Source organism: Dromaius novaehollandiae, chromosome 25 (genome assembly GCF_036370855.1).
Source record: "Dromaius novaehollandiae isolate bDroNov1 chromosome 25, bDroNov1.hap1, whole genome shotgun sequence".
NCBI classification, from domain to species: Eukaryota; Metazoa; Chordata; class Aves; order Casuariiformes; family Dromaiidae; genus Dromaius; species Dromaius novaehollandiae.
This window is the reverse complement of record NC_088122.1, coordinates 3,247,752-3,269,425: the sequence shown is the minus strand read 5'-3', so window position 1 is coordinate 3,269,425 and position 21,674 is coordinate 3,247,752. Positions and strand designations below refer to the sequence as shown.

Genomic DNA, 21,674 nt, shown 5'->3' with positions numbered 1-21,674 from the left:
GCTGTTGCTTGGGCTCTGGTCCGCAGAGGGAACAGTCTCATTTCTAGACATGCGGTGGCATTGGACTGACCTCTGCTGACAGGGCGGGCGAAGGGCTGCAGCCGCAGGCAAGTCGCAGGGAGAGCGAGGAGTCGGACGCCCTGCTGGTGAAAGGCTCCCGTGTTAAAGGCACAGCCGAAATCTGGCTCGTGGAGCCGTGGCCCAGGTCCTGCAGAACGTCCTCCCGTGTTCCCGGGCTTTCTCCCCTCTTTCGGTTATGCTCTGCCCAGTACTCGAGTCAAAAGTTTCCCTCGAAGGCAGTAACATAAATCAATAAATGGAGAAATCGCAGTAGGAAGGATTTCTCTGTATAACAGCTAGTGTAGCAGGGCCCTGATCTCACCTCTGGCCTTTAAACACAGGTAAAACTGGAGAAGTGAGCACTCAACCTCTGCCTCCTTGGAGTCTCTCCCCATATTTCCCATTCCACTTCCATCAAGTCACTCTTTCCTTAAGTGCAGCTTTACTCTAAAGATTTTTGTTTAACCTTGTATGTGGTGTGCAATGTCAGTCCTTGTGAGTTTTACAGAATTGTCTTAAATACAAAAATACTTTCCTTAAAGCTGTGGCTCTAGGGTCACATGGGAATTTTGTCTTTTGCAACAAAAAGCTTCTCTCTATGTGGTTTCAGAGGGAAACTGAGAAAAGTGATCTCTGATGCCTCAGCCCAGAGGCCTACTGGCCCACGGAGGTTTTTTGAAGCTGGTTTCACGTCCCCCTTTGGGTCTGATGTGAGAGGCTGGGGGAAGTGGTACTTGCTGGGAGGCTGCAGCACAGAGAAGGCTGTGTTCACACGAAGCAGGCGTTGGTTTTAAGTGCCAACGGGATACTGTGCAACCCTGAGAGAAGAAGAGGACTACCAGAAGAAAACGGAGACGTCACGGTGCTCAGCACCTTGACAGGAGGCCACAGTGACTCCCCTAAGCACCCCTGGAAACTTTTCCCTCAGATGCCTTGGCCAGGTTCACACGGCTCAGCAGCAGGTTCTGAAACAGGATCTAGGTGTGCTGTGTCCCAGCGCCATCCCCAGCCTCTGCTCCCTGCCCGGAGGTACACGCATTCAGAACAGCTTCCCACGTGTTCCTGACTGTCCCTTCCCCACTTCTACAAGAAAGAACTGGAGAAACACAGATGAATTAATTAAAATGTATTTATAAAATCTTCAAGTAGCCCTCAAGAGTCAAGAAAGTAGTTTTGGCAGTTACTTGAAAATAAGCACAAGGAAAACAGTCTCAGGATACTGCAACCCCTCTTGTCCAACAGGAAAAGGTCATTTTCTCCTCTACTCCAAGAAAGTGATACCTTGTTTTATTCACAGTGCAATAATAAGAACAGTCCCAGGAGATTTGTTATTATTTAGCTTAGGAATTAAGTGTGAATGTCTCTGGCCCTGACTGAACTTCTGCGTCTCTGATCAAGGCTTCTCACCGGTTTCTTCTTCGCTGTCCTCTGGACCTGCTGCGGCAGTTTGCACGTGCATCGTGTTGTGGTCCCCAATCTGTACCATTCGAGCGTGCTGAATGATGAGGTGCGGGGCACCTCCTGGACCGTGCATCACATTGTGGTGGCCCGATGGGAAGTAAAATGTCTGGGAAGGAGAGGGACCCAGCTGAGCAGGCATGGGGTGACCAGTGGAGGGGGGAGGGTATGTGGCAGGAGGGACAGACATAGGGAAAGGGCACTGTTGGGGTGACCAGCGAGGCATGAGCTGCTCCAGAAGCAGCGGTAAGCTTTCCAGATTTGGAACTGCTGACAGAGGCACCTGGGGAAGGGAGCCGAGGTTCAGATCAGCTAAGTTCTTCAGTGTTTGAAAGTGATCCTGATACAGCTGCAGTTTCCTTTTCTGCTCCTGGACTTGCTGTATCTGTTTCCACATGGCTTTCAGCTCACTGATCTTGCTGGGCGTAAAGGTGTTCTTTACCGTACTGGAGAACACAGGGGAGTTCTCATCCAGGGACACCAGCCCGCTCAGCAGGGTGGGGATCTGTCTCCTCTCCAAGGGGTTCTCTCTGGGTACAAAGGGGATGACCGAGTTGTGCTTGGATGGTCGCAGGATGGACTCCATCAGAGCTGAGTTTGTTTGAAACATGCACAGCTGGCAGAGGAAGTTCTTGGTCAGCAAAAGGATGGTGAAAGCAGAGTTTTCCATGGCGTCTTGGAAGCACGACAGCTGGCCACGTCCACCGGTGAGGAAGTCCTCGCAGAACGTGGCGCCATTGGGAACCCCCATGCTTTCCAGCAGCTTCTTGACCCGACAGGCGATGTCCACATCTTCGCTAGCATGCAGGACAACGAAAGTGAAGAACTTTCTCTCTTCGCCATCTGGTTCTGATGTGGATGCTGCTTCTGCAGCCTGGACAGGAGGAGGGCAGGCTGGAGAGGAGGATGAGTGGAGGGGAGGGGGATATGCTGAGCTGGGAGGAGCAGCGTGAAGAGGAGGGGCTGAGGAGAAGGAAGAGGTATGAGGAGGAAGGGAACAGGCTGAAACAGGAGGTGCAGTGTGGAAAGATTTGCCTGCTGAAACATCCCCTACAGACCTGTGGGTGGGACCAGTGTGCGCTGCGGCCGTTGAATCGGGAGGACCTGTCGGTAAGTCCTCTTGCTTTTGGGCTGTGCCGCCTTTTGGTGCCCGAGGTTCTGCTGTCACTGTGCTGGAAATGTCACTACTTTCGACAGGTTGGTTGACAGCACTCGGTGTAGGAAGCTGGGTTTCGGGAACAGGGAGAGACGGATGACAGGAACTGGCCTGCAGAGCCTTCTCTGGTCTGGGGACGCGGGCGGCTGCGCCCTGCGCGGGATGCGAATCGGGGCTGTTGGCCCAGCTTGACTCCTGCGGGCCGAGGCTCTCGCTCTCCCCAGCGCAGCTCGCGGGCTCTCCGCACAGCCGGCTCGGCTGGGGGACCTGGTTACAGCGAGGAGACCGGGTACGGAAAACGGCTGTTGGCGACTCACTGATCTCAAAGCGACTGATGAGAGAAGCCGGGCTCCCCGAGGAACGCAAGGTCCGTGGGCCTGAAAGGTCCGACACGCTTCCAATCTGCACGGGGGAACTTCGCGTCACAGGGTTGGGGCTGGCGGTCTGGAGAAAACCCGTGTCCGATCTCGTCGTCTGGAACCTGCCGCCTGAGCCGGCAAAGCCCACAGCAGCGCCGCATTTTTCCCGGGCCTCGGCCAGGATGCTCTTCAGCGGTTCCGGCGGGGGGTTCCCGCTGGTGCCACAGGCCTCGATGGCCGTCTGGTAGGCTCTGACCACGGCTTCCCGACTGCACAGGTTTTCGTCTACCAGCAGCGAGTAGATCTGTGCCAGAAGCATCCTGGCATCTGCATCCAGCTGCGGGGGCTGCAAAGCCTCACCGTCTTCCTGCACTCCCGCAGTGCCCAGTCTGGTCCTGTGGATATATAGGGCCGCCTGGTCATTCCTCAAAGTATCCAGACAAATTCTTGCATCTGCTTCTTGCCCCAAAGTAAGCAGGACCATGGCTTGCAATAATCTGCTGCTGGGCTTGGATATCAAGTGCTTCAGTTTATATTTGAGGATAAGGAGTTTATCTTCTGGGATCTGGGATAGAATATTAAAAATGTGCTCAAAGCTTGGCTGGACCTCGGCACTCTGTGCCATCTCATCAGCTGCTTCTCCAGACAACGTGCTGCAGAAGCATGGATGGAAAAAGCATATTACAGTCTCTACAGCGAAGGCTTGTTTCCTTATGGTACTTTAGGTACTGCACGAGGAGTAGGTCCTCGTTGCTCAGGGGCACGTCGCAGGATCAGGGACAGTCTCTCCCCTGAGGAACTGGCCAGATGAACCTGTGAGGAGAGGAGAGGGTGATGTTCAGAAATAGTGAGGCTGGGAGACTCCTGGCAAGGTCTGCAGATAAGTATTTTTGCATCTCTTTGGTACTTGCACGTCCCGGTGCTTGTTTGAAATGTGCTCCACACATTATTCCAAGTGTGTTATTAAGCAAACAGTAAATTCTTCACATTTATTGTTAACTAAACTGTTATAAAATAATTGCTAAACCAATAATATATTTAGGTAAATCCAAGTGTCCAGCTGGCTCATATCAACTGTTCACCTCCACCAGTGGCCTCTCTTGGGCAGGGGCTGATTGCAGGGGCCTCACAGCATCCCTGTAATGGGCAGTTAAGGAATAAAGCCCCACTTAGAGGAAGCCTCCTGCCAACCACAGGCCCCACGTCCAAGTCCTTTAATTGCTCGTACCCTGCCAGGAGGGTTATACTCCTTTCGCTCCACTTTCGAGCTGTCTAATGTAATTGTGGACGTACGCATTATGGCCCTACGCGTCTAATCCCTGAACCCCGCCAAGCCCTTGCACTCACCGAAGCCAGCTGCACGGAGTCCAGTTAACCAGCAGACGATGTCCGCAGAGCGAGGGAGGTCTGGGCCTCTGGCAGGCGACAAGTTGCTCCTTGAGGATGCGCTGGCAGTGACTGATCCCCTTGAAAAATCTCTCTCTATTTAAAGGAAAAGCAGAAAAACAGTGTGCTTAAGAACAGCTGTCAACAACCGGACTTCTGGGGAAAGTTTGTAATTTCAAATTGTTTTTCTCTCTCATAAAAATCCTCTAATTGCTTAATGAATGAGCTCAAGCTGAGCCTGAGGAAGTTGTTGCCATTCTATGAAAATCTCTGATTCAGTGAAACAACTAAGGAAGGCAAGAAAAAGAAGAAAAAAAGGAAGTCCAGGCATTCAAAACAGCAGAGGAGACCTTTGACACTCATTGAGGTCCTACCCCTTCGTGAGTCAGCAAAACCTCCCGTTCCCCCCCAAATCTCGGCTCCATCTTGCCGGGCGTCTTGCTGCCGAGCCTGCTCCGTGCGCCGAGCGGGCTGAGCCGGGCCCTGAGGCCGCTCTGCCCCCGCCAGCCCTCGGTAACGGGTCCCCCTTCGCCCCGCTTCGTGCTGCCCGCTCTTGCAAGCCTCCTCCCCGCGGTGCGGGCCGGGGAGGGCCGCCGTGCCTACCTCCAGGGCCGCCGCGCTCCAGCGGCTCCGCGGAGCTGCCCCGGCTCCCCCGGCCCCGGCGCGGGGCGGATGCGGCGGCTCCGGCTCCGGCTCCGGCTCCGGCTCCGGCTCCGGCTCCGGCTCCGGCCGCGCTGCCGGGCGCCCAGGCTGCCGCCGCCGCCGCCCCGTGCAGCGGTTCCCGGCCGGGCCGGGTGCAGGTGGAAACGCGGCGCTTTCGGTTTCGCCGGGCTCGGGGTCACGGGGAGCCGCCCGCCCCGGCGGGGCCTGATGTCACACGAGGAAGCGGCGGTGCCCGGAGCGCCGGGGCGGAGCGGGGCAGGGGGAGCCCGGAGCCGGGCAGGGAGAGCCCGGGGCGCCGGGGCGGAGCGGGGCAGGGGGAGCCCGGAGCCGGGCAGGGAGAGCCCGGAGCGCCGGGGCGGAGCGGGGCAGGGGGAGCCCGGAGCCGGGCAGGGGGAGCCCGGGGCGCCGGGGCGGAGCGGGGCAGGGGGAGCCCGGAGCCGGGCAGGGGGAGCCCGGAGCGCCGGGGCGGAGCGGGGCAGGGGGAGCCCGGCCGGGGCAGGGGGAGCCCGGGGCGCCGGGGTGGAGTCAGGATGGAGGCTGGAGCTGGAGGCTGATGAGAGTAGGGCTGATGGGGGGAGTCGCACGGACAGAGCCAAACCTCAGGGAACGGGCAGAAGCCCCGGCAGGGGAAGGATAGCGGAGACACTCTTCCACTAAAGACTGGCACAGAGCATGGGACCTAGCCAGAGTGTGTATTTCCAGCAGAGGGGAGAAAAACCAGAAGGGAAAACAGCAATTAGGAGATGATTAAAGTGCTTCCTACTCATTCAGGCTAAGAGAAGACGGTGCTAGTGCTTAGTCATTACCTTTGCTAATCAGAGCTGCTGCAGCTTTAGATGCACACAAGAAACCAGTGTTTGCGTGAAAGCAGTTCACATTTTATTTTGAAATCTGCCTTTTCCCATTTCTCCAGCGTTAGCACTGATAACTTATTTAGGTAACCCATGTCCTGGTATGGTATGCTAAGAATGATTACAAAAACATTGTTTACTGGGAAAAAAACAGGGCCTATCTCCCCTATTTTAATGACAAGATATCCCATAACCATGGTAGAGAACTTGCAGAAAAAGCTGCCTCGTGAGCCAGCTTCTCAATGGCTGCAAAATGTTTCATGCATAGGGTTACTTAAGGACCGTCTGTTTGTGTTTAAAGTCATTTATACAGATTAAGAAAATAACCCCACTGAAAACTGGCATGCTTGAAAGAAAACTCCACCTTGTAAGTGTTTTTCTGTGAAAGGAAGGTGCTTGGCTGTTCTGTAAAGCCAAGTCCCCTTGGAGAAGGGCCCTCTTGACCCCAGCGGTTCCTGGTCTGCTGCAGGTCTCGGCCTCGCAGGGAGCGGCACAGTCGGGAGGGAAGTGGTGGCTGTAAGGTGCAGTTTTAAACTTGTAGCAGGAGGGAAACAGTATCAAAGAGGTGAAGTGCATCATCCTCTTAAGATGCAGTTTAGATGAGTTTATTAAAAAAAATCCAACTTAAAAAGTTTCAAGAGCATTTCTTCTCTCCTACAGCTCATCTCAGCAAGAATTAGCCATTCACACATACAGCGGTGCCGACTTTTTAAAAAAGCCAAAATGCAGGTCCCCGTCTTCCCTTTCAATGCAGCATGCTTTATAAAAGAAGGTATGCAACCTTCGTGCCAGAATCAACCCACCTTGGTTATCAAGCTTCCTTGCAAACTACACCTTACTGTAAGCTCAGCTACCTCCAAAGCCCGGGACAGGGCATCAGAGCAGGAGGCACTCCTGGTAAGATTGGCAGCTGGGCACATGATTAAAAAAAAAAAAAAGTCCTAGCCAAGGGGCTTGGCTAGAAGAGCTGGGATTTTTCAGAGATCTTCCTTTGGTGCATTAGTTACTGTCTCCTCTGCAGATTTTGTTATCTCTTCTGTGCATTTCTCTGCCTTCTCCTCCAACTTCTCTAGCGCTCCAGACCCTTCCCCCAGGATCCTGTTTGTCCCCTTTGGTTCCTTGGGTGCTTTAGCTACCTCCTTTGGTGATGTATCCTTTTCCAAAGCAGGTGATTTCGTACCAGTCATCGTACAACATTTCTTCTTCTTTCTGCTGTTTTGCGATACTTTGGCTAACGCCCTGAAGGGGCCCACAAGCCAGTTTAGAGGGATGCCCTGAGTTACGTATTCTAGCAGGTCATCTAGGGACCTTTGGGCTTCCCTCATATAGTCCTGGCTCTGAGTCAAGGTGCTGCTGGAGAGGTCCTGGAAGGACTTAGCACTGGAGAAAGAACTGTGGAGCTTCTGGATGTTTTGAGTGGCTTGCTGTACGGTTTCTTGGATGTTGCTGGGGAGGCCCTGGATGCTGCCTTTCAGGTTCTCATAAGCAAGTTGGAGCTGCTGGGTGATGATATGCAGCATAGCTAGAGTCCGTGACTCTACCTGCTGGGAAACAGATAGAGCTCAGTTACTGTAGCAGGTGAGAGGCACACTATCCATAAAAGGTCCGATTACGCCCTTCTAGGGATACCTCTGCTTGGGAGGCAGTTTTAATTTGATGTCCCTTGGGCTGGGTCAGGCACCAGTCTATCCATAGCTGATGGAGTTTCTCCTGCCCATCCAGAAGCTTCTGGCCAACCTCATCTTTCACACATTCAATCTGATGGAAAAAGATGAGGAACAGTTACACTGCAAGCACATACAGAGAAGCAAAAGTGCTCCTGTCTGCTAAGCACTGGAATCATGGTATAAAGCAGCAGCTTCCAGAACCACATTCTGCAGCGAGTTACCTGTCAGGGAAGGACCCAAAGCGACATGCAGCAGAAGACACACCTTAGGTGCAGGATGGAGGAAGCACCTCCATCTGTGTGCTAGCAGGGGAGGGAAGACTCTGCAGACCGGGATGAAAAGGAAAAAATGGTGTTTGTACCAGGTTTATTGCTAGCTGCAAGTGGGAGAGAGCATCCTGGGTGCTTTGCTTGACACGCTGCAGTTTGTTCAGGGAGTGCCGGTAGGCTCGGTGGCGGACTTTGTTAGAGAGGGAACCCAGACGCACAAAGTAACTCTGCTGCTGTTTCTGCTCCTCCACAGAAGCCATATCAAATCCCTCAACAGCAGTGGCAAGCTGACCTAGAGGGAACAACAGAGATCCAGCTGTCAGAGGACGTCTCTTCTCCACCCTGTGCCTCCATTCGCTTTGGCCCTGAACCCATCACTGGCAAAGCCCAGCTGCCTCTACCCTCACACCTTTGTCTCCCTGCTCTGCTCTCCCAGCTGTGAGGGGAAAAAGGTAAGATTCCCCGTTGTAAAACACGTGAGGAAGCTAAAGCTCGCTGTGTGAACAGTAGGGGTTGGCAGTTGTTCAGAGATTGTGGATAGGCCCGTCCCAGCTCGAAGGGATCTCTTCAGATGAGCAGACTTGACAAATAAGTTGGAAGCATGCACCCGCTTGTTTGCCTTGAGGCTGATAGGCAAGACAAGGAGTAGTTAGCAAGTGCTTGAACTCTGTCCCATACCACGTAGTAAGTCAGTGTTGACAGAAAGCCAGCTGGGTGACATTCAGAGCTACCTGTCCACTTCAGTAGATGACTCCTGCAGTGTCAGGTGCTCTCTAGTCATATGGAAAAGGATTTGCATTTACCACTAGCAGCTAAGCGTTTTCTCACCCAGTTCCTCCTCCGTCATGGGGAGGTAGTGATCCACCAGATCTTCTGATGTGCCCAGGACAGATTCCACACCACCTGCCACTGCTTGGCCCACTGTCTTGGCTTTGCTCATGCTGTTGGTCACCACTGAGCTGGTGAGCTCCACACTCTCCTGGATAGCCTCTCTGCTGTGCTCCAGGGCTGTATGCATTTTGCTAGTTATGGTGCCATATGCAGCACCCAGAGCTGTACTGACTGTGGAAGTGACCATTGATTTAGTCTTCTCAACACCATCCTGAACAGCCTCTTTGGTTAGGTCCACTGCTTCCGTCACTGTGTTGGTCATGAGGTGCTTCGCACCCTGGGCAGCCCCTACAGCGGCAGTAATAGTAGAAGCAACTGCTGACTTTGTTCGTCCAACGCTGTCCTCCGCAATGTGTTTAGTGAGGTCCACTGCTTCAGTCACCTTGTTAGTCACCAGGTCCTTCGCACCCTGAGCGACCTCCGCAGCACTGACGATAGTAGAAGCAACTGCTGACCTGGTCCGTCCAATGCTGTCCTCCATGATGTGCTTACTGAGGTCTACTGCTTCAGTCACCCTGTTAGTCACAAGGTCCTTTGCACCCTGAGCAGCCTCCATAGCACTGGTGACAGTCGAGGTGACCATTGACCTGGTCAGCTTAACACTGTCCCCGACAACATTCTTAGTGAGGTCCACAGCTTCAGTCACTTTATCAGCCACTGCTTCTTTGGCCTCACAGGCAGCACCCATAGCAGATGTCACTTTGGCAGAAACCAGCTGCTTGGTGTCCGAGATGACCTACAACAAGGTGAGGCAGAGAAAGATGATACTTTTTTTTCCAGCATAGGTTTCCCTCCCCGAGGTAGCTTTTCACATGGCTACGCTGTGCCTGTACCCCTGTGGGAGAGCTGGGGAAACCAGTACGCCTGTAATCACATGGAAATCGTTATTTCCACATGCTGAGGGCAGATCCCCAGCATTCATCAGCTCGCAGTGCCTTCCCTCGCTCTGACAGCGGTAGCCCATAGCCAGGAACCGGCCTGACAAAGCAGCGCTGCTGAAGTTAGCTTCCCCCTACGCTTCTGTACCCATAACAGTTCCATCGAGCAAGAGGGGAGTAAGCCCTGGCTTCCCTGGGAAAAGCCTTCCCTTTACCTTATCTGCTGGCTGTTGAAGAAAAGGCAAGTTCTTCTCCAGTTGATCCAGTCCCTTACAGGCATATTCATTTACGAGTGCAACTAGACAAAGGACAGGTACTAGTTTAGTCCCTCTGCTCCAGTTTGGAGGGGTTTTTTGACCCTACAATGGCCAATCCAGGATGAGCTCATGGAAGCAAGCCCTCGCTCCCACCCAAATCACTGTTGGGGGACAGGGGAGTCAGGGCTAAATAGTCTCTTCATTTTGCCTTCCCAGCCTTTTAGCTCTTGACAGCACATTGCTCCAACTGGAGTATGGTACTTGTTTCCAGTGGGTAGGGAAGCAGATTAATGGCTTTTTACTGTCTTGGAATGAGACAATCTGAGCAATAGGCAGAACAGCCACCGACACTGCCCGATGGGATAGTCGCAGCTTGGAGTGACAGGCAGAGCAGGGAGCTTCTGCCTCTCAGCTTAAAGAAACCACAGACAAGGTCAAACTTCACTTCTGCTAGTGACAATCCCTCATCCATGAAATTCAGTCGCTGGGAGCAGCAGAGCAGAGGAGTCAGCAGTGCTACAACTAACTAGGACAACGTGCTGTAGGAGATGTTACCCAGAAGGGGCAGGGCTTGCACCCTAACGAAGCGGAGGGATAATCCAAGCCCAGAGTGGTTATCTAGGCTGTGTCACACATGTGGGAACGACTTTGCAAGACACATGGTTTTAAGAGGTGACTTCTACTGTCATTTTGAGATAGTTTACTTGTTGAAAATGACATATGGCCAAGAAGAAAAAAGCTGATGTTTCCTCTTTCTTTCTAAAGATGAGGAGCTGAGAAGTGTACCTCATGGGATAGGACCGGTACCCAGTCCTCTGTTACTCTGTTTGCTGGGCCTGGTGTACGTTAGCAGGGTCTCAGAGGGCCCATGAGACTCCCTTCCCCAGCCAGCCCCTCCGTGGGCAGAGAAACCCTCCGGCCTCTTCACTCACTTTGCGGCTCCAGCTGGTTCAGAATGGGCTGTGCTCCGCCGACCACACTGCCGACGGCGACAGCAGCCACCGTCTCGGCCACGCTGCAGGCACTGCTGAGGCAGGGGTGCGTCTCCTTGGTGTAGTTGTAGGCAGATGAGACCAGGCTGAATGCAGAGTTCAGCAAGGGCAAGCTGGTTACCCTGTTAACAGCACTCTAAAAGCCGAGAGAAATAAGTGACATTAGTCACCCTGCCTCAAGTTGGTGAGCGAATGCAAACCTTGTGTATATCCAGAAAGGTCCTAAGTGCCGTCAAGTCCATCCCCTCGTCCTTCTTGAGCTCACAGTTGAAGGGACTTATCTGAAAGCCATTAGCAATCAGTGGCAAGCCAGAATTAGAAGCTGGAGCTCTGTCACCTCTGAGTCACACAGGGCTTTAGCCCCATCAAGCCCAGATTTGGAAATAGGACCTCTACCAGCTAATGTTTCAGAATTATTTGCATTACTTGAGCCAGACCTGGAGTTCTCTTTCTTGAGCAAGAAAAGTCAGCCTCTGCATTAACTGAAGGTTTAGATTTAGTCACAGCTTCATAGGCTTAATCTTTCCCCTGCTCCCAGCCTGGATTTGAGATGGTGACAGAAGTGAGTTCACCACGGTATCTGTTAGCAGGTAGTTTAACTGCTGCACGTTGGAGTACCACTGCCTCGGCACCTACCGCTTGCTGCTGTTCCTTAGCCTCTGGCGGATCATTTTTTGTGGTCGTCTTTTCGGATGCCATAGTCAAGTCAGCTACAGCTGGAAGGAAAAAAGGGGTAACAGCAATAGTACGACTTAGAAGTTTCCACCAGTGAATTAAAATCTAGCAACACTGGTGAAAAGCAGAGGGTGAAGAATCTGGGATCCGTCATGGCCTAGGAACTTCAGGGAATCACTAATCTTCCTTGCAAAAGAGTGTGAAGATATTTGAGAGGCTTCATGATTTACAGAGTGCAAGTATGTTTGACCAAGGACTGTACTCAATTGCCTCCCTCAGTCCCCAGCCTGTAATCAGAAATAAAGTTGGATGGTTACTTCTTGTTAAGAACATTTGGCCAATTTCAAAATTGCAGGCCTGAAGTGGGTGAGAGCTGTTTCTTTTTTTAAATCTCAGTGGTGCGTTTTCTTTACTAGAAGGACTTCTGCTTCAGCTTCTCACTGCACGGGCTCTCTATTGCCCCCAAACTGGAATGCTTGGATGAAAACTGCGCGCTGCAGAAGCAGTGCTAACGGTGTGAATCACTGAATATTTGTCTCACTCTGATCATGACAGATTGCTGCTGTCTTTCTGACAAGCCCTGCTAATAGCGGCTGTTGCAAGACAGGAAATGCAATTGCCATAAGATGAGCGGGGAAGTCATTTTTTTTCAGCTTTAATTTTAGAAACCTGGTAAGCTCACACAGTTCAGTGACAATGGAGTCTAAAAATAGAAACAGTATTTACTTTTTGAAAAAAAGCTCACTGAACTTGCTTAATACCTTTGTGGGGAGAAAAGCCCTCAGATTTTCCCAATTTTGGCTGACATGGAGGTGGGTTTTCCCACAGCTTAATCCATTTTCCCCTTCAACAAAAACACTGGTGAGACTTTAGCTCTCATTCAGAAAACCATCAGGGCCAGAGACCAAACTGAGATGCTGAAGCAGCAGTGGGCAAGTTTTATCTTCTTATTAAGAACTACTCAATAATTATAGCCACTTCCCTTTGGAGGCTTGCTCTGGAGCATCCTCTGCAAAGGACATTGAGATCAAAGTCTCTCTAAAGTCCCACTGTGCCTCTGCTCAGAAGGGGAAACTATCAGCTTCCCTCCTGGTGCCAACTCGAGCAACACCAGAAGTCTCAGAGCTCTGGGAAGGATAGGAGGATGTGTCAGGGGGTTTATAGAGAAAGTGGGCCAGGTTTTGCTGTTGTGGCAGTCTGGCTGGCTACCTTGAAGCTTGTGTTCCCATGCTACTGCCCAACGGGTAGAGCTAGGCAGGAAATTTCTCCTCACCTCCCGTGAAACTAAATCTCTGCAGTATTCTCATTACATAATGGGACTGAGGAAGTTTAAGGAAAAAAATGGTGCAATATCATGAATATGTATCGGCTTCCCCAGCGCAGGCCTAGCTTGGTATCTGGACACTCCAGTATCGTGTGAGAAATCCAAGATTTCTTCTTAGCCTTAGTCAGGCACAGCAGGGTTTGAGTATACTTGTTCTTCAGTGCAGTGTCCGCCTTCCCCTCCCTTGCCAGTTAATTCCTATTCTTAGGATTTCTGTGGCACTTTTCAAGTGAAAACCCCCCAGAGCAGAATTCCTCACAAGCAGGATTCCCAAGCTGGGCACTGCCCCAGGCCACTGGCAGCCTCTCCCACCAAGCGCTCGTGAGAGCCGGATCACTGCCTCGTTGCGGCCAGGAGGCAAGAGCTGCGGAGGAAGCAGCAAAGCACGCGTTCGTTAACCATGGGCCGGCTGAGTGTGTAGCTAGGGGAGACCTCTCAGGAGGTAACAGCAATCTTTGACGCTCCGAGTTAACCATGCAACTGGTGTAAGTTGGCATTTTTGTCACTCAAGCAAGAGGGGGCTGCAGAGTGCTACATGTTTAAGGCAAGAGTTGTCACCCAAGGTGGCACCTCTAACCTCTCAAGCAGGAGGCCTGGAGCAGGCTGCTCTGCTGAGCGTTCCTGCTCCCCACCCTGCCCGAGGTAACACCACGCAAAGCGCAGCTTGGGCTTCAGCAGCCTGGGAGAACTTCAAGCCCTGCTTCTGTCTGGAGAAATTTTGTAGGAGTGCAACACCTCAGTCGCACAGGTCAGCATGATTTGCTCAGCTAGTGCTTATTCCTCTTGCACCGCTTCGTTTTGAGGGCGAGCAGGCTGCAGCCCTATCACAGGGCAGAGCGCAGCTATTTCAACACCATTACAAACAACCCCTTCACACAGTTACTGCACTTCTGGACTGCAGGAGAGAACCTCAAACAAACTGCAAAGCATCTCACTGGCCTTGGTGTCAAGGTTGACACACAGGGACAAACACTGCAGCAGAGAAAAAGAGATAGAAGGAAGGGGCTCTAGTTGCTAGAGCAAGTCAGGAGTTTCTCCTTGGCAGATATAAAGCTCATATAAGGTTAGAATCAAGCTCTGAGCTGCTCGGAGTCTGAATTATAGATGCAACTGTGTCAGTGACAACCCTCGCGGCACAATCGTGTTAGGACATGGCTCGCACTCCTCCGCGTAGGTGGAATCAGGGTGTGTTGCAATGCCAGTAGTTGTGGTGTGGGTAAGTCCTCAGAGCCCACAGTGTGACGTTTATTTTCTCTTTCTGTCCTCTCCCCTGCAGAAGGACTGAGCAGACCTCATTTTGTCCAGAAATCACGGAAAGATGCAACACTCAGCAACTCCAAGTCAGTGGTTTGATGCTCCTTTGGAGAGGCAGCCTCAAGTCCAGGTAGTTTCAAGTGGGAATCCTGAAATCCTGTCTGCCAGCAGGCAATCGCTGTGTTTGGGAACCCTCACTTACAGGAGCAGAAACAATATTACTGTTTGCTGTGGTTGCATAACGTGAACCAGTCCTCACTCAGCACATCAACTTTGTCTTGCGGGCAATTTCATAATATTGCTACATTGCAAAATGTCACTGCTGGAGAAAATCTCCTTGAAACAAATAGTTTCATCTTTCTAGAACTCCAGTGCACGTTTCTAGGGTGGCATGATTGCTCAACCACTGGTCATCGCCCTGTCTGACACAAGTCTCTATCTAGTGAGGCCGTGAGGGCAGCGGTACCAATGCACCGTGCTGGTCAAGCTGCTGGCTGCCTCGGTCTGTTTTCCCCGTCTCGGCTTGGCTGTCACAGCCACTGGAACGTGCTGCTGGGGCAAGCAGCTCCCCTGATTTCAGTCAGTCTGGCAGTGCCTAGCACACACAAATCAAAGAGCTGGTTTTGCGTAAGGCTTCTATTTGCCCGGGGAAACGAGCTCTGCCCTTTCAAGCCACCATGAAGCCAGCCTGCTGTTAGGTTCTCCTGCAGATGGAGGCTTGGGATCTTGCTGTTCCGCAAACTTTTTCCCCCCTCCCAGGTATTTTATCTGGCACAGACTGATCCTTAGCTAGCATGCCTAGTTCAGTAGCTTAGTGGTCACCAAAGAACTGCCAGTTAAAGAAAACAAAGTGAAGTCTCATGGGTCAGATATCAGCAGGGAGGGCTAACCAGGGCAAAGGTGCTGATTTGTGGTTACAGCACTTGTTTGTTTGCATTCTGTTCCAGACTTGCCATCAATATCCCAGTTGACCATAAATGCAGTTAACAGAGCAGGATCACAGAGGATGTCTAGCTGCAATCAGAAATAGCATTGCCCACAACAGAGAGAGTTGTTTGCAAGTGCTCAGAGGGCAGAGTTTTAGGAAGGTCAGTGGTATTTCTTTTGGTTTTGACCTTGGGCCTTCGGTTTCAGAATCACTGGCAGAAGTGCGTATCAACAGGTCCACCACTTCCCTGGAAAAGCCATCAGCATCAGAGAACTGTAAAGATTAAAGCCACTTCACAGATGAGGTGGGGTTTTCCCCTCACTTTCAAGGGAAACCAAACATCACAACCAGCAGCCATTACTAGAAACTCCTTGGCATAGGGAGAGTGTGGACACTGATTTTCCATGAAGACAACTCCTAGAGCTAAGGACTGTAGCTGTACCTTGCAGGGCAAGTAGCATGTTGCTGGCTCTTTGTAAGAGATGTTTTATCTGGGAGTTTCAGCAGAATCTGACTTCAGTAATTGATTTCCTTCTCCACAGCCAGGAGTCACAGCCTTATTTAAGAATCCTATTAGTCTTGAGAATTGCTGCAAGCTACCTCTGTATAGAGACAGGATGCTCCCAAGTGGGAAAGGAGTTGCCTGCCCTTGCCTCTTAAGCCTCCCCCTTAGTTAACACCATCATCATGCCTTCAGCAAGTGATCATCCCTGGAGCAGCTAGGGGCAGGTCTCACAGCTCTGTCAACAAGACAGGAATGCTCACCTGATCTGTCTGCCTTGCAGAGCGGTGACTACCCCCAGCATCACGCAGGACACTGGTGTCCAGAGCAAACATCACGCGCTGTCTCTACGGGGAGAGCCGGCAGCTGTGCAGAAGAGCCACTGCCTGTGGATCACCCCACACCGCTTGGATCTCCACCAGCAAGTAAGAAAAGCAGTGTTTGGAGACCCGAAGCCCGTGGAGTGCAGCTCCGGCTTAGCTCCACAGCGTGGTTGAGTTGTCCCGGTGCTAGCAAGAGGCTTTCAGGAGGTGCGCAGAGCCTGCCAGCTCTTTGCCAAGGCACACCAGATACGGTGTTGATGTGGGAAGATGCAGCCTGTTAAGCCCAGCACAAACCCCGACAAGTCCCCGCACGCAGCTGGGGGGAACCAGCAGAGATGCAGCCCACCGCCCCAGCAGGCTCCCTGCTCCTGGGGAAGCAGCCCCTCCGTGGGGCCCCCTCAGCTGCTCGGCGCCCTGGGGCAGGAGCCATTCCCCAGGAGGGTGCCAGCACCCAGCCCCACACCCCAGGGAGGCGGGAGGGCTGCAAACAGCCCCCCAGGGCCAGGGGCCGCCCAGGGACAAGCCACAGACACCATAAACACCTTCACCCAGCGCCACTCCCTCCCAGCCCCTGCCTTACCTGGCTCCTGCTCTCCCCCAGGACCTGCCACCACAGCACCCCTTGGCCCCACGCCCTGCCTAAATACTGCTGCGGTCCCGACGGGCGGCTGGGCCGGCCAATCGGGGCGCTGCTGCCGCCGCCCCGGCCAATGGGGAGCAGGCGGAGGTGGGGTCACGGAGCCAGGTGAGGGGCACACGTAGGGGCTGTGTCCCGTCCCCGCTGTGGCAGGAGGAAGCCGAGGCCCGGTGGTGCTGGGGGCCGCGGTGGCGGGTCGCGGGGGTGGCTGGGCTGCGGGAGATGGGCTCAGCCCTCGGCGCCGCTCCCCTTTCCCTCGCGCGCCTGCCCGGTTCGGTCGCTGGGCTCCACCAGCCCTGCTTGCCCCCACGTTGCCCCAGACGCTCGCTTTGGGGAGCTGGCACGGCCAGGCGCCGAGCCCTTCCTGCGGCACAGGCTTGCCCAGGCCGGTCCACGCTGTTAGGGAAGCGGGTCCGAGCGTGGGACTGGCCCGCTGCTGGGAGGAGAGCTGGAGCCTGCTGGGTGTCGGAGCTGCGGCTGGGCCCTGGTCCCCAAGCCCTGGTCCCACGAGTGGGGCTCAGCCGGGCACCAGCGGCCGCTCGCGCTCGGCTGTTCCTGCGTTAGCAGCCAGCAGCCTGGTTAGGAAGCGCAACGGTGCTTGGGCTCGGCGTGCTTACGCCTGCGCTGGAGCCGCTCTTCCCTTCGCAGCGCAGGTGTTGTCCAAAAGCCCCGGAGACGCAGGATGTGCACGAGGTCTGTGACTCAGCCGGGATGTTTCCCTGGCACATCCCTCCTACCCCGGAGCACAGGTGCTGCAGCTACCGGTGGAGTAGGACATTCCCTCCTTGCTCAGCCTTTGCCCCCCTGCAGCAGTGCGTGACGATGAAACGTGCTGCTTCTCAAGTTGGCCGTGACTTTGAAGATAGGGGCTGTCTTTTACTTTTATATTTGCAGAGGGCCCGGCCATACAGGACTCGGAGCCTGGCTGCGGGAAGTTTGGGCTCTTTAGTAGCAATAATAAATAATGAAAAATGTAGTTCATGTTTTGCTCTTCCATTTGTGCCTTTTCATCTTAACATCTCAAGAGCCTGTTTGAAACCTTCAATTAAACTTCCTGTTTGTTATTCAAGATTTGTGAGGGAGGAAACTGAGGCACAGGTGAGAATTATCTGAAGTGCTCTGCAGCTATTAAGCTGCTTGAGTCACCTTGTTTATGGATGGTGAGTGCAGGAGACCTTGGGACTCATTTCTGTATTGCCCACAGTAAGCCATGAAGGTAATGGGGGCAGGCGGTTGTCTATGTTTTTTGAAAACATGTTGTAAGCCGACACAAATGTAGGCAACTATCAGTCGTCAGCTTTGAGATTAAAAGGAATCCCCCTCCTTCCTCGAGTCAGACTTATCATGGAGTTGCTAGTTGAAGAAGGTCTCTGGAGGTCGTGTAGTCCAACCTGCGGCTTGAGATAGGACTGTTATCAACATTAGGTCAGGTCAGCTGTGGCTTTGTCTAGCTGAGTCTTCAAAAACTCCCAAGGAGGGAGATCTCACAACCTCTCTAGGTACCAGATCCAGTGTTGCACCACCTTTCTGATGAAGAAGCTTTTCGTAATGCCCAATATGAACTTGTCCAGCTACAACTTGTGGCTGTTGCCCCCTGTTTTACCACCTGCATTACTGAGAAGGCTTTGGGGGCATTTCTCTGTGTGAAGTAGACGTCACGGTCTCGCGTGACCTATGAACCTCTCACCTAACAGATTCACTGGCAGTGCATGGCGTTGGTCCCTCCTCTGATCTCTTGTTCTTCTCACAAGGTGCAGTGCAGTTTTGAAGTGTTCAGTGTCTTGCACCAAGTCTTAAGCCAATCAGCAGCTGTTGCATGGTGGTTTATATAGGTTGTGACACATGCAGGGAAAACAATAGCTGTTCATGTCTATCCGCCAAACATAAAATGAAACGGTTTCCTGTAGGAACCAGGAACCAAGAAGTTAGTCCTATGGTTTCTTGAACATTTGGCCTAAATGTGGACAGTGGGCTCTGTTCTCAGGTGAAGTGTCAAATAATGCACGCTGTCAGTTGGTCTGTTGGTGCGAGTTGCCTAAGTAGGCCAGTTGCGGCAGCGATGGTGAAAGCCCCATGAGGCAGGTTGTATTTCATCACCTAAAGGGCTAAAACAGCACTGCCTGCATGACACACCTTCGTGTAACTTGTAACGTGGCACAGCCAAATGTGAGCAGAAGTGAGAATTCCCACGCATTGCGTAAGTGGCAGGTCGTTTGGGTGAGATAACATCAGTGATTATCGTTAATGAGACAATATATGGTATCTCAGGTGTGGCTCCAGTGACACAGGTCAAAATATCAAAGCTTGGACCAATTGTTTGGGGTAGAGCTGTCTGCAATGGCAGAACACTGAAAATATGTTCCCCGTCCTTGTGATGGTCGAGCAAAGGTTTGCATAATCATCTGCACTGATGCGATTCCTGTTACTACAGCAGTGCTACATATTTAAAACCAAGAAAAAATCAGTTCTGTTTTAAGAAGTTTGGTGGGCGAGGGAAGGTGTAGGAGGAAGCAGAGAAGCATGCTTGCAGAAGGGAAAGGGATCGTGTTGGCTGGAGTGAGCCACCCCAGTAACGCTGCAGCCTTTGTGCTAACACTGCGGCATCAAGGCATGGGCTAAAGTCTTTCTAGTGATCCCCCGAAGCACCCAGAAGAACCCCTTGTCTCCCAGGGCTGCCAGCAGCCCTGCTGCTAGCTGCACAGCTCTCGTTTCAGCTGTGTCCTTCAGACCCTTCTGCGGCTGCCTTCCACCTTGCAAGGTGTCAGAGGGCTCCTGATGTGGAACTGGCCCCTCCAGCCAGGTGCTTCTGAGCTGCCCCAGTCCCATTTGGATTTCCGCTGAGAGGAAAGCATGCGGATGCACGGAGAGTTTGAAGGATCAGGCCATCATGTTGGGTTCCCACTGCTAGGGCCAATTCCTTTCCCTACTTTATGTTGCTTCAAAGCCCATCATGATCTCTTTGGGGACCAGAGGCCATATGGGACACTCTGAAGCACCCCAACTGCAAGCGATGACCTACTGCGATGGAAAGGCTGTTGTTGTTGTTGTTCTTCTGCGGTGTCGGAAAGGCTGTTGTTGTTGTTCTTCTGCGGTGTCGGATCCATCAGCAGCCTGCCAAGGTGCCCTGGCCCCTATCCCCAGGGTAGACACAGGGAGGAGCAAAGATGATTCATGGGTGAGGCATGTATTGCTTTGATTTCTGTTCCTTGGTTAAGCCAGGCAAAGCCCTTGGGCTTCCAGCAAGCTGCCTGAGAAGCTCTGTGCCACTGTGCTCGAGTGTCCCTCTTTCAGGAGCTGGAGCACGGGGCTGTCAGAGGGGCAGAGTCAGCCTGGGGTCTTTGCCATTCACTGCCAGGCAAGTTTCAGAAGACACTTGCTGACAACCCTGCCCACCTCCACTGCCCTGGGACTCCGCTTTCTCATGTTCCTCTCTTCTCCTCTAGCACTTCCCCTTGCTGGGAGTGGTCCTTTGGGTGACAACTGCAGAAATAGTTTCAGCTGGTAACATCGACTGAAAGCGCTCTTTCCCCCTCCCTCTCCAGCTTCCTCCCAGCTGCAGCATCTGTTGATGCTCCTCACAGCAGCCTTGTCCAAGGCCGCAGTCTGAACGTGTCCCTGCGCTAATCCTGCAGTGCTGCAGGTTTGGATCCGGAGCAGAGCAAGGGGCAGCAGGAGAAGGCAGCTCCTCCTGGATCCTCTCCTGTGCTGCCCACCTCAGTCCCTTTCCTCGCTCTTTGCATGGATGATCTCCAAAAGCAGTGGCCTCCACAGTGCTACAGCCTTCTGAAAACAGTTCCCTGCTCAGGTACCAAAAGCTCCAGCCCACCTCTTCCCTCCTGACCAGCCCCCGGTTTCCCCGAGTCTTCAAAGTGGCTTCCTAGCTTAGGGGCTGCTGCAGCTCTCTGCTGCCCTCACCCTGCATCAGCAGAAAGAAGACTTGCGTGTGTCCTGCTGCCTGGCCGCCCTTCTCACCTCGAGGGAGGGGATCCCCGTCTCCGCTTCCCCCCCAGCAGCCCCTTCTGGCATGTGGGCGAGCGGCAGCAGCTCGGGCAGGTCCCTGTCCTGAGCCCCAGCTGCCTCTGCCTGCGCTGCGGGGAACAGCCTGGCTGGCTCTCGGCCCCTCTCCCAGTCTTCCAGTTCACCTTGCTGCTGGTTTTCGGACTGCTTGTTCTCCGCCCCGTCTGCTGCTCCCTCTGCGCCTGCACTCTCGCTTCACGCCGTCAGATATGGCTGGGGTAGATGACTATCACGCTGGCTGGTTTTTCACAGGCAGGAGGGAGGATGTTTTCTGGGGCTGCTGAGAGTCCTCTTTATCTCAGGCCGTCGCTGAGACTCCCGCTCTTCCTTCCCCAGCAATCAGGAGCAAATTTAACAGAATCACAGGCTTCCTTTACATCAGTCCCCAATCTTGGGTTTTCACTAGCTTGTTTGCTAGTGACGTTCCTCGTGATTTTATGGGACCAAACCCTTGCTGTTTCCTCCTGAATTCCCTGTGTCCGTAGCAGCAGCTATTGAACAGTGCTATGAAGGCTTTGTAAGGGATTGTAATGGGAAACTGTCCTGCCTACCCAAGGATAAATCTGGCTTCTTCACCCAAGACTTGCTTGTTTTAATCATGTTCATCAGCTCTTACCTACCAGCCTGGGCTTTCCTTTCCCCGATCCGTTGTGCCAGAACTTCACTTTGAACATTGCTGTGGGATGCAAGATTGCTAGAATTTTGTCCTGCTCACTGCCTCTTTTTGCAAATGAATTCAACAGTGCCTTAAGTTTTAATAATCCAAATGGGACAGCCCTGCTGGCAGGACAGCCGAGATATTGTTTCCGCACAGCGTGGGGCACTCAGCAGATGGAAGAACAGTGTTTTCAATCAGACTTGCAACTCTGAAGAAAAGAAACGCCTAGAGCAATCTGAAAGGGAGGGAGCTAAAACCCAGCAGCTTCTTAGGTAAAGGCAGCGTAAGGGAGTCGTGTTCTTTTCTCTAGAAAAAGTCTGTAGAAACCTGAAAATCCCAGGGCTTTACTTCACTTACCCCAAGTTGTCTGTAAGTTACTCTGGCAATGTGCTTGTTTTAATAAAGAGAGCACATCTATAATTTAACCTTTAATGAAATCAGTATTCCACTGCTGGAGCGATCTAGACTT

General features: G+C 52.8%; 2 protein-coding genes and 1 long non-coding RNA gene across 7 annotated transcripts; 1 reads left to right on the top strand and 2 right to left on the bottom strand.

Moving 5' to 3' along the window:
* Window positions 1-1,171: 1,171 nt before the first annotated feature.
* Window positions 1,172-3,658, bottom strand: TICAM1 (TIR domain containing adaptor molecule 1). The gene has a single exon (XM_026105881.2). The coding sequence runs from the start codon at window positions 3,656-3,658 to the stop codon at window positions 1,454-1,456; it is 2,205 nt and encodes a 734-aa protein (XP_025961666.2). The 3' UTR covers window positions 1,172-1,453.
* Window positions 3,659-4,514: 856 nt separating this feature from the next.
* On the top strand, window positions 4,515-19,704 carry LOC112986560 (uncharacterized). Of its 2 annotated transcripts, XR_010385110.1 has the most exons (6): window positions 4,515-4,932; window positions 8,123-8,321; window positions 14,163-14,270; window positions 15,854-15,995; window positions 17,179-19,564; window positions 19,599-19,704. It is a non-coding gene; the product is annotated as an uncharacterized LOC112986560 (long non-coding RNA). The 2 variants fall into 2 exon arrangements; XR_010385111.1 differs by lacking the exon at window positions 19,599-19,704 and having other exon boundaries at window positions 17,184-17,506.
* Window positions 5,939-17,180, bottom strand: LOC112986558 (perilipin-3-like). Of its 4 annotated transcripts, none has more exons than XM_064497528.1 (8): window positions 16,474-17,180; window positions 11,524-11,603; window positions 10,828-11,023; window positions 9,854-9,936; window positions 8,698-9,496; window positions 7,962-8,161; window positions 7,563-7,691; window positions 5,939-7,477 (listed from the first exon to the last, which is right to left on the bottom strand). In XM_064497528.1, exons 2-8 carry the CDS (start codon window positions 11,584-11,586, stop codon window positions 6,911-6,913), a joined length of 2,037 nt encoding a protein of 678 aa, XP_064353598.1. In that variant the 5' UTR covers window positions 11,587-11,603; window positions 16,474-17,180; the 3' UTR covers window positions 5,939-6,910. The 4 variants fall into 4 exon arrangements, with proteins under 4 accessions (XP_064353598.1, XP_025961668.2, XP_025961667.2 ...); XM_026105883.2 differs by lacking the exon at window positions 16,474-17,180 and adding an exon at window positions 15,834-15,959; XM_026105882.2 differs by lacking the exon at window positions 16,474-17,180 and adding an exon at window positions 12,836-14,167.
* Window positions 19,705-21,674: the final 1,970 nt, after the last annotated feature.